Below are 14,713 nucleotides of genomic sequence, written 5' to 3' on the forward strand. Positions count from 1 at the left end.
CTGACCTTTCTGACAGCTGTAAGGATAACAACAGCGTGGGCAGTGGAAAGCTGCCTGCGCATAGTGGTCGAATAAGTTCCATGCTCAGGGCCGCAGCCTTATGTTCCCAGGAATACACACACACACACACACACACACACACACACACACACACACACACACACACACATCCTCTTGCTCCTCCTTAAATGCTCCCTATGATCACTGCAAGAGAGAGAACACACATTAGTAATACTCCCCTTCTGGTGTGTCATTCCCATGTCTACCTGCTCCCGGCCTCGCCCTCCATTCACAAACCGTTGCTCGGCTACCCCGAGCAAATGAAGAAAGCACACTCTTCCCGGCATTCAGCCAAAACCCCAAAGCCTTCAGGTGAGGGAGAACGACATCTCAATGCCGGACCACTAGCTGCTCTGATTGAGCTAATACCAACCAGTTGTTGATATAGTTGAGGATGCGGCAGCCTTGAAGTCTCAGGGAGACCAGAGCCGCATCGACATACTTTGTGAAGGTGCAGGTTAAGAGGGCAAAGCCAAACGGAAGAACCTAAAACTGGTAAGCTTCAGCCCCAAAAGCGAACCTCAGGAACTTTCTGTGAGAAGGAAGAATGGGTACATGGAAGTATGCATCCTTTAGATCTACCGTGACAAACCAGTCCTCAGATCTGATCTGAGACACGACCTGATTGAGAGTCAGCATCCTGAACCTGAGTCTCAAGAGTTAGCAGTTCAGCTGAGGTAGATCCAGAATAAGAATCAGAACCCACCATCCTATTTGGGAACTATGAAGCACCGGCTGTAGATCCCAGACTCTCGCTCTGATGGAGGGACCATGCTGATGGCCACCTTCATTAGGAGAGTGCTTACTTACTCACTACACAGGGCTTCAGACACAAACGCTGTGCTGGATCCCCTCACAGGGGGAGAGCGTGTCGTGACGCTTTGTTTCTGCACCTCCCGATGGTTGTGATTTTGGCTGCGCCTGGCAAACAGCCACCCTTCTAGAATAGGGTGCAACACACCGTCCTATTTGAAAACTATGAAATACCGGCTGTAGAACCCAGACTTTCGCTCTGATGGAGGGAACACATCCATAAACCTATCAAAAAACTCTCTTCACCTCCACTACACTCTTACTAAACTCTTCCTTCAGGATCACCCCCACACCATTTCTCTTTCCATCCACACCATGATAGAACTGTGAAGTTTAACCCCACTCCCCCCCCCCATGTTACTGGTCTTACTCCCTTTCTACTTGGTCTCCTGAACACACATGTTTACATTTCACCTCTTCATCATATCAGCTACCTCTCCCCCTTTACCAGTCATAGTAACAACATTTAAAGTACCAACCCTAACCTCCACTCGTTTATACTTCTCCTTTCCCTGCTGTCCCTGTAGAAGTCTTCCTCCTCTCCTTCTCCTCCTTCGGCCAACAGTAGCCCAATTTCCACCGGTACCCTGTTGGCTAACAATACATGTGGCGGTCAATAGTAACCTGGCCCTTGACCGATCTGATTTGTGATTCCGCATATGTTTTAGGCTGGATGCCCTTCCTAACGCAACCCTCCCCATTTATCCAGGCTTTAGACTGGCAGAGTGCACTAGAGTGCACTAGCTTGTGTAACCCTAATGGTGGGGTTATTACAATGCTATGATTCAGCTTGATAAATAAAAATAGAGGGCCCCTGCTGGCAAGCTTGTTGGTTTGTAAAAGAAAATTAATGAAGCTACACTGCAAAATCTTATTCTGAGAGGAATCAGACCAGAAGAGGGCAGATGCCATATTCTAACTGTATTCAGATTGGAAAAGGTCATTTTCTGACAGGAATCAGCCGGGAAGAGGTTAAATTCTGACTGGAATCAGACAGAAGAGTTAATATTCTGAGTGGAATTAAACTGGAAAAGTTAATATTCTGACTGGTTTTAAGTGGTAAGACGATATATTCGGACCATAATCAGACCGTGAAAGGTTATATTCGGACTGGTATCAAAGAAGAAGAGGGAAGAGTTCATATTTTGACAGGAATCAGACGGAAGAAGTCATATTCTGCCTGAAATCAGACCAGAAGAGAAAAGATTTCATATTCTGACTAAAAACAGACCAGAACAGAAAAGAGTTAATATTCGGTCTGGAATCAAACCAGTAGAGATCAAATTCTGAAAGGAATCAGATAGATGAAGACATAATCTGACTTGAAAAATGGACATCTCACACCACAGTTATATTATAATGTCTTTATTGTTTGTGCATGATAAATTGTGTGTGGATCTGCAAACCTATAATTCAAACATGAATGTGCATATAAAGAACACAAGGCAATATAATTATTTGGACAAAAGACTAATCAGTGGAAAAGCAAGTAAACTTACAGTAACTAATATAAATGGGCTGGAAATGTAGACAACTTGAACAATGAAGACAACTTCAAAGCACTTCTGCATTACCTGAGCTGCTACCATATTTCAGTGTTGAAACAATGACTCTTAATTAACAGACATTTATTTTCTTTTTATAGTTTATTGGAACAGATACAAGTCAGGATCGTTAAGTTTCCTCCTGGCCTGCCTCTGGATGGTGTTCTCTTCGATTAGAGGTCACTCTGTGCAGCTGGGGATGGTTTCTCATCAATTCCCTGGGGATTCATAAAATTCCTGAGTAAGAACGGGAGCTTTGAGGATGGATTTGGACTGTAGTTAATTTCAACAGTCTGCTACACAAACTACAGTTTGCTTCTGATCACCATCACTGCACACCTCAACATTGTTTATCTGTAATAAATTGACATTCAGTGCAACCCAGATGAGGATGAGGTTCCCTCTTGAGTCTGGTTCCTCTCAATGTTTCTTCCTTATGCCAACTCAGGGAGATTTCCTTGCCGCAGTTGCCACCGGCTTGCTCATCAGGGACAAACTTACACTTATTCATTTTTTCACCACATTATCTGTGTAAGCTGCTTCAAGACAATGTTCATTGTAAAGAAAAATATAAACTAAAAATTAATTAAATTGAATTGTAATCTGTGTCCACGAAAACATTTGTACATTCATACTACAACAGGAAAAAAGTTGAACCAACTAATAGCAACACATAAATTAAGTTAGGTCTTACAATCCATAATAATTATTTAGATTTACAAAAGTAATAGTAAAAAACCCCAAATATTTAAACTCTAAAACCAAATATTTAAACTAATAAATAAAAAATCCAAGATTAAAAGACCCCAAAATATTTATTTTAGCTGAATAATACATAATCGAGAATATATATGTGTGTGTGCACATGTGTGTTCACAAAGAGACTTTAGAGGTTTTGGCACAATGTGGTTGTCACCACAAACTGCTCTGCTTGCTGAGTGTTAAAATGATTTTTCACACATTTGCAGCATACCATGCATGGAGCTTAATTTTTTACTTGTCTCACTGAGTTAGATACAATAACCTGTGGCTTTCCACAAGTCTATTATTAATTTTTTCATTATATTTTTAGCATGCACTGAACTGGCTACTCACAATTGGCAAGTGTTTGCATACTGCACGTCAGTGTGTACCACAGAGTAGGTGATGTACAGTAGGTTTCACAGTTCACAAGGCCATAAAGCGGAGGAAGAAATTCTGACTGAGCAAGAAAAGCAGGTGGTGGTCAGTTTAGTCCAGGCTAGAAATCATACTCACCTTATAGATATTTATCAGTAAACCTTTGATGATGATGTTCAACAACCGTGGTGTAAAGTATTTTTAATTTGTTACTGTATTTAAGTATTTTTTGGCCACTTTCATTATTAAAGATATAGGCAACATTTACTCTCTATTTAACTACATTCATAATTCAATATATGTTCTTTTTACTCCACTATATTTTAAATGGCAATGACCAATACTAATTACATTTTGCACCACAGCTTTATCTGCTGTGGCTTATTTATTCAGCAGGAAAGCCGATATTGCCAACGCCATTTCATTTGTCCATTGAATACCAACGCTTCTTCTAATTATTGGCATGATACAGTATTTTTATTTGTTAATTGAAAATACATTTTTGAAAAATTTAATTACTGCTTTGTCTATATTTTTAGCATTCCAATTCATCTCAAAGGTGTTCAGTAGTTCTTCCAGTCAAACCAATGTAAAGCATATCTGCATGGAGCTCACTTTGTGCACAGGGGCACTGACATGATGGAACATGTTTGGGTCTAAGTGAAGGGAAAATTTCATGCTACTACATCCAATTGTGTGCCTTTAACTTTATGGTTGGAATCCTCTGTTATGCTAATTCCAGCAAACAGACCACTCGTCGCTTTAATCCGGTTCTAAAACAGTTGAAAATCTGGCCAACAGGAGCCGCCTCTGTTTTTTAGGGCTGTTTTGAATCCAGTGACTGGGACATGTTTAGGTAAACTGCAACCAACTGTGATTCATTCAACTTGGAGGAGTACACATCATCAGTGACCAGCTACATCAACAAGTGTGTTGATGATGTGACCATCTCAAAGACCATCACTACATGCTCCAACCAGGAACCGTTATTTACTGCAAAAGTGCGTGCACTGCAAAAAAAAAAAAAAGCAGGGTGCTGCCTTCAGAGCAGGGGACAAGATGACCCTAAGAACAGCAAGGGCCAAACTGTCCCATGCCATCAGAGAGGTGAAGTGCACACATGGCAAGTGGATCCATGGCCACTTCCCTGACAGCGGCGCATGTGCAAGGGCATCCATGCAATTACAAACTACAAGACAACTTCCCCCGCTTTCGACCATGACGCCTCCCTCCCAGATGCGCTGAACAACTTCTATGCCCAGTTTAAGGTGCAGAACAATATGGCAGTGACAAATCCCTCCTCCCAGTGACCAGGTGCTCTGTCTATCCATGGCTGAAGTGAGAAAAACTCTTAACCCATGGAAGTCTGCTGGAAAAGACAACGTTGACAATGTGCAGAACAGCTAGTTCACTTCACTGACATCTTCAACATCTCCTTGAGCAGCACCGTTGTTCCTATGTGCCTCAAGACAGAAAAAGTCTACAGTCTCCTCCCTCAATGACTATCATCCCGTCTAAATCACATGCATCGTGATGAGGCACATCAAGACCCAGCTTCCACCCACACAGGATGCCATGCAGTTTGCGTATCATCCAAACTGTTTCACAAACAATGCCATCACCATGACCCTCCATTTGGCCCTCATCTACCTGGACAATAAGGATACTTAAGTACAAATGCCGCTCATAGACTTCAGTTCAGCATTCAACACAATCATCCCTCAGAATCTGATTGAGAAGCTGAGCCTACTGGCCATGAACACCTCACTCTGCATCTGGGTCCTGGACTTTCTGACTGGGAGACCTTAGTAAGTCCGGATCGGGACCAGCCTCAACAGCACCACTGGAGATCTGCTGTTCACTCTGCTGACTCATGACTAAATAGCAATTCACAGCTTAAACCACATCGTCAAGTTCACCGATGACACGACCGTAGTGGGTCTCATCAGCAAGAATCATGAATTGCAATAGAGGAGGTGAAACAGTTATCAGCCTGGTGTGGAGCGAACAACCTGTCTCTGAACTTTGACAAAACCAAAGAGATGGCTGTTGACTTCAGGAAAGCAGCCATTTTATACTGATTGTCAATGGATTCTCCGTGGAGATCATCAAGAGCACCAAATTTCTTGGTGTTTATCTGGTGGAGAATTTCTCCTGGTCACTCAATCACCAAGAAAGCCCAGCAGCGCCTCTACCTGCTGAGAAGGCTGAGGAAAGCCCATCTTTCCTCAGCCTTCCTCAGTCTTTACCCATCCTAAACATGTTCGACAGAGTGTCCATTGAGAGCATCCTGAGCAGCTGCATCATTGCCTGTTTTTTAAACTGCATCGTTGCAAGACCCTACAGAGGATAGTGAGGACAGCTGAGAAGAAAATTGAAGTCTTCCTTCCTTCCATCACGGAAATTTACCCCACACTAAACTGAAACTGAAACTCACACCCACACTCACTCAACTGTGTTTTACTGAACTGTACAACCTGATCTCAACACACTCATTACTCATCACAATACATTGCACCACCATTTATTATTTATATTTAACCATATTATACTGTTTATATGCTGTTTTTGCACAACATTGTGTTTATGTTTACAAATACTCTCTTGTTTATAGTCCTCTTTTGCACATTAATGTATAATCAGAGTATACTGCAGGTTTACTGGTGGCAATATTTTGTGTTTTGTGTATTTGTCCCACACTGTCTTGTGTTGTCTGTCTGCACTGTTTTTAGTCTGCACTATTTACACTCGGTTGCACACAATGCACTTTATGTGGTAGTCCTTGCTCTGTGTTCTGTTATGCAGCTTTATGTTGTTTGTTTTAGCTGTAGTGTGTCAGCTATATATGGTAGATATCTATCTATCTATCTATCTATCTATCTATCTATCTATCTATCTATCTATCTATCTATCTATCTATCTGTCTGTCTGTCTGTCTGTCTGTCTGTCTGTCTGTCTGTCTGTCTGTCTGTCTGTCTGTTCTTCAATGTAGTGTAAAAAATTCAGGGTTGTAAATCATCTAATTTGTTATTGATCGTGTGAACTGATAATTTACACTATTTTGTTTTTTTTTAATAAAGGTTGAACATGCTAAAATAAATTCATCCTTTTTCACTGTGTAAACATTTATTTTTAACCACTTAAACACTATTTTGGTTTGATATTGCATTACTCGCTATTCAACATTTCTCACTAACTTATCCAACCCAAGGCTAAAGTAAGTTTGAACAACAGAGAGCAACAGTTTTACTGCACATACAATCACACCTCAAAATCTGTTAACCAACCACATACCGTGGTCTGAAATTAAAATCCATTTATGGTAATGAGTTAAGACAGGAGTTGTGTATAAATTGTGCTGAGGTGACGCTTTTTTTATTAGGCGAGAACTTCAGCTGTTTCAGTAAATAAACAATCTTTTGACAACTATTACTTGTAGGCAAGAAGACTGGATGAATGTCAGAGGTGATAGTTTGAGCAGGTCATTGTTATAAACAAACTTGTGTCTTTTTATTACAAATTGAGAAGCTTGAAAGCATCAGAGCTGTGAGTATTATGATCACATCACACCGATTATTTGTTATGTAACTTCAATCGGATTCAGTTTAATCAAATCATCTATCTAAACTAATAATCTAATCATCATTGTTTTTTATACTTATGACATGTTGTTCATTGAATTATTCATGCTGGGATGTTTAATATTTATTGTGCTTTCAATATTGTTGTGTTGTTTATTTTATAATATGCACTGTGTCATTGCACTGGGTGACAACCAAAAAAGATTGGTGTTTCCAAACTTTTTAGATGCTATATATTTATGCATGCATGCTTTAACCCAGTTTAAACATAATATGTAAATAATCACATTTGTTTTGAATCATGTGTACTACTATTATTTTCTAGGCTGAATATGCTAAAATATAAACTTTCTTTCCTTTTTTCTTTTTTTTTTTATAAATTTGCAAAAATGTCTGTTTGTAGAATTTTGAGGAAAATAATTAATTTAATCCATTTTGGAATAAGGTTGTAACAACAAAATGTGTAGAAATGTGGATGCAGTGAAAATAGTGTATCTTAGAGAGCATATATTGCAGCAGCATGACTTCATAGTAGAAGGGTCTGGGTGCTGAACCTTTCCTGCCTGCAGTCTAGACCTTTCAACATTTAAAAACATTCACTGCATCATGAAATAAAAAATACAGCAAAGGACACCCAGAATTCTTAAGCAGCTAGAATCCTGTATCAGACTCATATGGGTCAAAATTCCTCTCCCAGAGCTTGTCCTGTCATTTCCCATATGTATATACAGTGCCCTCCACAATTATTGGCACCCCTGTTTAAGATGTGGTCGTGGACTTCAAAAAATTCTCCTTTTTTTTTAAAACAACATAGAACCCAAATGCAAAAAAAGAGAAAAATCCAACTTTTTATTTAAGTACATCACTTTGGTGGTAAAAAAATCACACATTTAGAAGAAAAAAAAAACCTTGAAATCATGTGTGCCACAATTATTGGCACCCCTGATGTTAATACTTTGTACAACCTCCTTTTGCCAACAAGACAGCACTTAATCTCCTCCTATAACATTTCACAAGATTGGAGAACACAGAGAGAGGGATTTTTGACCATTCTTCTTTGCACAATCTTTCTAGATCATCCAGTGTCCTGGGCCCTCTCTTATGCACTCTTCTCTTTAGCTCGCCCCACAGGTTTTCGATTGGGTTGAGGTCTGGGGACTGAGATGGCCATTGGAGGACCTTGAGTTTGTGACTGCTGAACCACTTTTGTGTAGATTTTGCCACATGTTTTGGATCATTATCCTGCTGAAAGACCCAATGACGACCCATCTTCAGCTTTCTGGCAGAGGCCATCAGGTTTTTATTTAAAATATCCTGGTACTTCAAAGCGTTCATAATGCCATGCACCCTAACAAGGTTCCCAGGGCCTTTGGAGAAACAGGCCCACAGCATCACAGATCCTCCACCATACTTCACGGTGGGCATGAGGTGCTTTTCGGCATACTCATCTTTTGTTTTTTAACGCCAGACCCACTTAGAGTGTTTGTTGCCAAAAAGCTTAATCTTAGTCTCATCTGACCAAAGCACACGATCCCAGTTGAAGTCCCAGTACCGCTTAGCAAACTCCAGGCGTTTACGTTTGTGAGTGTTAGTGAGAAAAGGCTTTTTCCTTGCATGCCTCCCAAACAGCTTGTTGGCATGTAGAGAGCGTCTGATGGTTGTTTTGGAGACTCTGTGACCCCAAGATGCCACTCTTTGATGCAATTCTGTGACGGTGAGCTTGGGAAATTTTTTGACTTCTCTTACCATCCTCCTCACTGTGCGTTGTGGCAAGATAAACTTGGGACCTCTTCCAGCCTTGTTTGTCACTGTTCCAGTTGTTTTAAACTTCTTAATGATTCCTCTGACTGTAGATACCGGCAAGTTAAGGCGAGTAGCTATTTTCTTGTAGCCATTGCCTGACTTATGAAGGTCGACACACATCTGCCTTACTTGAATGGTGTGTTCTCTTGTCTTTGCCATGTTGACAAATGGGTAAGAGAAATAGGCCTCTGTGTCACGTCATATTTATACCCCAGGGAAACAGGAAATCATGAATTACTAATTAAAAGTCCCTAGATACCCTGACCAACCTTAGCAACTACAGAAAAATATATATAAAAGAAAAAAAAAAACAATTAAATTTTTCAGAGGAATTGTTAGGGGTGCCAATAATTGTGGCACACATGATTTCAAGTTTTTTTTTTTTTCTAAATGTATGATTTTTTTTACCACCAAAGTTATGTACTTAAATAAAAGGTTGGATTTTTTTCTTTTTTTGCATTTGAGTTCTATGTTGTTTTAAAAAAAAGGAGAATTTTTAGAAGTCCACGACCACATCTTAAACAGGGGTGCCAATAATTGTGGAGGGCACTGTAGAGAGAAGACATGATGCTACACAGTGGTGCTACACATTATAAATCCCTGTCCCAACTTTTTTGAGACATGTTGCAGCCATCAAATTCAAAATGACCTTGTTTTTTTCCCTAAAATGGTATCAATTCCCAATTCAAAGATTGGAAAGATTTTTTGTTTAATTGTAAATAGAATAATATAATATAATATAATATAATATAATATAATATAATATAATATAATATAATATAATATAATATATGGATTTATGAGATTTGCAAAAAAAGATGCATTCTGTTTTTATTTATATTTTGCACAGTATCCCAACTTTTTTAGGTTTGGGTTTATATGTATAAATTGTATTATATGATAATAATTAGAACATGTTTATGGTCTTAATTAAAGACCAATCTAAAGGAATTCATAACTGTGACGGAACAATGCCGCTTTATTTTAAAAATATGGATTAATTAATTTGGTTTAAACTAGTCTTCATTATGGGCAACATGAAATATGGGTATCAGCATACATTTGTCTGTAAAAAACAACAGTGATAACAGTATAAAATTCATGAAGTATAACAATAAAAATAAATAAATAAAATAAAATATAGCTGCAAGCAGCGATGGCGGGCCCTCGCACGTTTGTGTATCGCTATACGGTGCCCCCCAGAAAACAATGCACGGTGGGCAAGTGCATCAAGTGGGTATATATCAGTGGACTATTTTATGTTGTTATTGACCCATTTGGGGACTGTAAGTAAAAGAAACCCCACATTTTAGACGAACGGAAGCGCTAGTGGGCCAATTGAGACACACCTTTGTCTGACCTTTTTGGACACACTTAACAGCCGACAAATGTGATGTATGTGTCAAATTTCAAGTTAATCTAAGCACGCCAAAAGCCTTAAATATGCCTGAAATAAAAGGTAAGTTTGACGCGTTGCCATGAGAACAGGGTTCGAGATATCAAAAATCACTTTGCAATTTATTATCTACAATGTCTCGGCATCATGTTGATTACGTTTGGTGTCAATCGCATAAATATCCTAGGAGGAGTATTTAAAAGTTCACCACATGCAAATGTCAAAAAATCCACCTTTTGTGACTGACACACTTCCTGGCGCCTGTTGGTGGCGCTATGTCTAAGATTCACAATAGGCACATCGATGCGATCGGAATCCTTGGCCGAACATACAAACCGCGTGTCATACAATTAGAAATTTTTTTGCTTTAGATATTAGACACTTCCTTTTTCTCTGAATTCGCCATAAATTTGTCGCCTCGCCATGGCAGCACCGTTCGAGACATCAAAAATCCCTTCACAATTTAGCAAGTGCAATGTCTCGGCATCATGTTCTCCACTTCTGATGTCAATCGCATAAATTCCCTAGGAGGAGTATTTAAAAGTTCACCACATGCACTTTTGAAACCATCCAAAATGGCCGACTTCCTGTTGGGCGGAGCTAATAGGTTTGATTGTGAAAGTTGTTCGGGTCGATGAGATCTATATGCCTACCAACTCTCGTTCATGTGCGTACATGTTTGCCTGATCTGTGCACCAATATTTGTTTTTACATTACAGGGGGCGCTACAGAGCCCTATTGCCACGACTATGTTCCAGCCTTTGACCGGTCCTAATGGCAGACGACTTTGATGTCTGTGCCAAATCTCCGGTGTTTTCGAGCATGTTAAGGCACCCAAAGTGCATGCCAAGTGCTTAAATACGCCTGAAAATGAAAGTAAAGTTTGAGGTGTTGCCATGGGAACGGCGTTCGAGATATCAAAAATTCCTTCGCAATTTATTATCTACAATGTCTCAGCATCATGTTGACCACGTTTGGTGTCAATCGCATAAACATCCTGGGAGGAGTATTTAAAAGTTCACCACATGCAACTGTCAAAAAATCCACCTTTTGTGACTGACACACTTCCTGGCGCCTGTTGGTGGCGCTATGTCCGAGATTCACAATAGGCACATCGATGCGATCGGAATCCTTGGCCGAACATACACACCGCGTGTCGTCCGAATAAGACATTTTTTGCTTTAGATATTAAACACTTCCTGTTCTCCGAATTCGCCATAAATTTGTCGCCTCGCCATGGCAGCAGCGTTCGAGATATCAAAAATCCCTTCGCAATTTAGCAAGTCCAATGTCTCGCCATCATGTTCGCCACGTTTGATGTCAATCGCATGAATTCCCTAGGAGGAGTATTTAAAAGTTCACCGCATGCACTTATAAAACAAACCAAAATGGCTGACTTCCTGTTGGGCGTAGCTCATAGTTTAGAGGGCGAAAGTTGTTCGGCTCGATGAGGTCTATATGCGTACCAACTCTCGTACATGTGCGTACATAATTGCCCGATCTGTGCACGAATGTTTGTTTTTTAATTACAGGGGGCGCTACAGAGCCCCTCTGCCACGCCTGTATACCAGCCTTTCTAAGGCCCTAGTGACAAAGGACTCTGACGTGTGTGCCAAATTTCAAGAGTTTTCGAGTATGTTAAGGGACCTCTAATGACCAATGTGTGTAAAAAAAATAAATAAATAAATAAAAAATAAATAAATAAATAAATAAATTCTAAGGAAACCAATAGGGCTTCGCACCTCTGGTGCAGGCCATTCTGGCCTGCTCCTCGGTGCTCGGGCCCTAATAAAACTGACAGAACAACATGGGAAAGAATAGGGACATCTAGTGGACACAACACAGAACCAAAACACAAAATAAACGTACATGTCATGTATCAGGATTACTGTGGTTGTTACCAGTATCCGTCGTTAGAGGGTGCTGTAACAGAGGAGAAAAAACAGTTCTCTTGTAGGTAAAAAAGGAAGTAAATGGTGCTTGGAAAATGCACAGGTGTGTGTGGTTATTTTAATATAGGCAGAAATGTTACAATACATGTGGAATTTGCTTATTGTTTCAGATTAACAATGAAAAGAGCTGTGAAGTTCTCCAGCACCGGCAACAACACTGTCTCTGCACTCCTCATTATTTTGATTGTTTGCTACATGGTGGTGAGTTTTTACAGTATGGCAAGTTGTGCATTGAACAGGCTTTTTTTAATCACTAGTTTTGTAAAAGTAATTTTTTCCTCATTTGTTTATTAGAAATTATCCTGGACTTCAGATTCTGACATTACACTGGACATGGCAACAAATTCTGTTGATGATCAATTCATAGGCTGTGAGAATGACACGTACAACAAGATTATAAATGAGACTCTACAAGAAGAGTTACTTTTAGATGTAGATTTTGAAAAAACTTGGAAAAGATACAATAACATTACAAATTATTTTCAAAGGATAATAAAAGTCTACACAGATCCAAGGGGGTCTTATCAAAAACTCAATAATGCTGTGAGCTCAGGCAGGCTGAGATATAAAGATGATTTTAACTATAACGCCTACCATTTCTTCCTAACACGCACCATACAAATGTATCAAGTAAAGAATTGCACTGATGTTTTCCGTAGGACCAAAATCCCTTTCAATTCAGCTGTTCGTGGTCAGGAAATCAGATTTGGCAGGTTTGCATCAGCTTCGTTTTTTTATAACTTGACTCATTTTGGTGGAATCTCCTGTTTTAATATTACAACATGCCTTGGTGCAGACATATCCACAAGGTCTACGCTCTCTCAAGAGAAAGAGGTGCTAATCCCACCTTATGAAAAATTCAAAATTACAAATATTGTGGAAAATGAGATTGACTGTAAGATTATTTACACTCTAAAGAGTGCTGGAAATTTTAGTAATATGAACTGTGAGCTGGCAAATAAAAATGTAAGTAAAACACAGATTGTTTAAAATGCTCCTTATACATTAGAAAAACTCTAGATAGTTTTATTATTATTACTATAATTATATTATCATTAGCTCCAATTAAGTAATTAGAAAAATATTATAAAAAAATAAAAAATAAAAAATTATATATATATATATATATATATATATATATATATATATATATATATATATATATATATATATATATATAAAATCAGTGCTTGGTGAGGTGACTGTCTAAAATGTCTATTGAATTTCTTACTTTACATACTTTTAGTTATTTTGCGCCAACAATTTTTTTTTTATGTTTTTGTCTGCTGCCAATTTCACAATACTCATTCTTATTTTATTGTCACAGTCGATCTTTGTGTTTTTTCTGATCCCACACAATTTAATTCATTGTAAATTTTCAAATGTACTTTAATCCTATGACTACTGGCCATTTGGTAGGTAGCAGTTATTAACCTGAGCTAGTTTGGATGCAGCATGCGGTCATTTACACCAACTTATGTAACAGTTGTCAATCTCTGTATTTTAGACACTTTGTTCATTAAACATGGCTGCCTCGACCCCAACTCTATTATGATCATGCTGTAAATAAAAATGTGAAAAGAAAGAAAATAACAATGTCTGGGATATTCTGTAAAAGTATATTCTTGTTGTGTTTTATTCCAAATTTTTTCAATTGTTTTTCCGATACCAATGTTGCATTGTACCGATTTAATTTGAGATGCTTACATGTGAAATGCAAATCCTGTCTGCAGTGTGACATTTCTGCACTTATTTACTGTATTTGTTATTATTCTTGTTTAATAATCCAAACTGTTTTTATACATTTTTGTGTGATATTCTGTACATCATGGTTTTAAACTCTTTTACGAATGTTTATCCAAATTATCTTTCATTTTAACTTTAGCTAAAGTACTTAAGTAGTTTTGATCGCTTTATTAGAAAGCTGTTTCTGTGTGTTGTGTGTGAAAGAAAATAAAAGTTGTTTTACCCACTTGTTCTTTTTTTATGGTCTACATTAACAAGTATTAAGTGATATTTCTTGTGGCATAATACCACTTCATTGTTTATTCTATAAATTATATCATTATATTTTAACATATTTAATATAATAATTGAATATTATATCAACTATTCTAATATTGAATACATTCCTTGACTTACTTTTAATTGTTTTTAATTATTTAATTTATTTTAATTATAGATACATTTAAAATGATTTGTAATGGCAAAATACCCCCTTTTTAATTAAAAAAAGATTTCACACAAAATGCACGGACATTATATATTTAATCAATTGTTAATAAAGATACACTATATGGCCAAAAGTATCTGTAAGTATATCCCTGTTGCAATGCCACTGACACCATTATCACGCAGAGATTAAAGAAAATTGTAATATGTTCAATAATCTTGATTTCACACTGAAACGTCTGACAGTAGGATAATGATAGATATTGTGAACTT

General features: G+C 38.2%; 1 protein-coding gene across 2 annotated transcripts; it reads left to right on the top strand.

Moving 5' to 3' along the window:
- The first annotated feature begins 6,926 nt into the window (after nucleotides 1–6,926).
- On the top strand, nucleotides 6,927–14,240 carry LOC124388551 (erythroblast NAD(P)(+)--arginine ADP-ribosyltransferase-like). 2 transcript variants are annotated; one of them, XM_046853312.1, is made up of 3 exons: nucleotides 6,927–7,082; nucleotides 12,379–12,469; nucleotides 12,563–14,240. In XM_046853312.1, exons 2-3 carry the CDS (start codon nucleotides 12,386–12,388, stop codon nucleotides 13,256–13,258), a joined length of 780 nt encoding a protein of 259 aa, XP_046709268.1. In that variant the 5' UTR covers nucleotides 6,927–7,082; nucleotides 12,379–12,385; the 3' UTR covers nucleotides 13,259–14,240. The 2 variants fall into 2 exon arrangements, with proteins under 2 accessions (XP_046709268.1, XP_046709267.1); XM_046853311.1 differs by lacking the exon at nucleotides 6,927–7,082 and adding an exon at nucleotides 12,179–12,273.
- Nucleotides 14,241–14,713: the final 473 nt, after the last annotated feature.

Source organism: Silurus meridionalis, chromosome 7 (genome assembly GCF_014805685.1).
Source record: "Silurus meridionalis isolate SWU-2019-XX chromosome 7, ASM1480568v1, whole genome shotgun sequence".
Classification (NCBI taxonomy): domain Eukaryota; kingdom Metazoa; phylum Chordata; class Actinopteri; order Siluriformes; family Siluridae; genus Silurus; species Silurus meridionalis.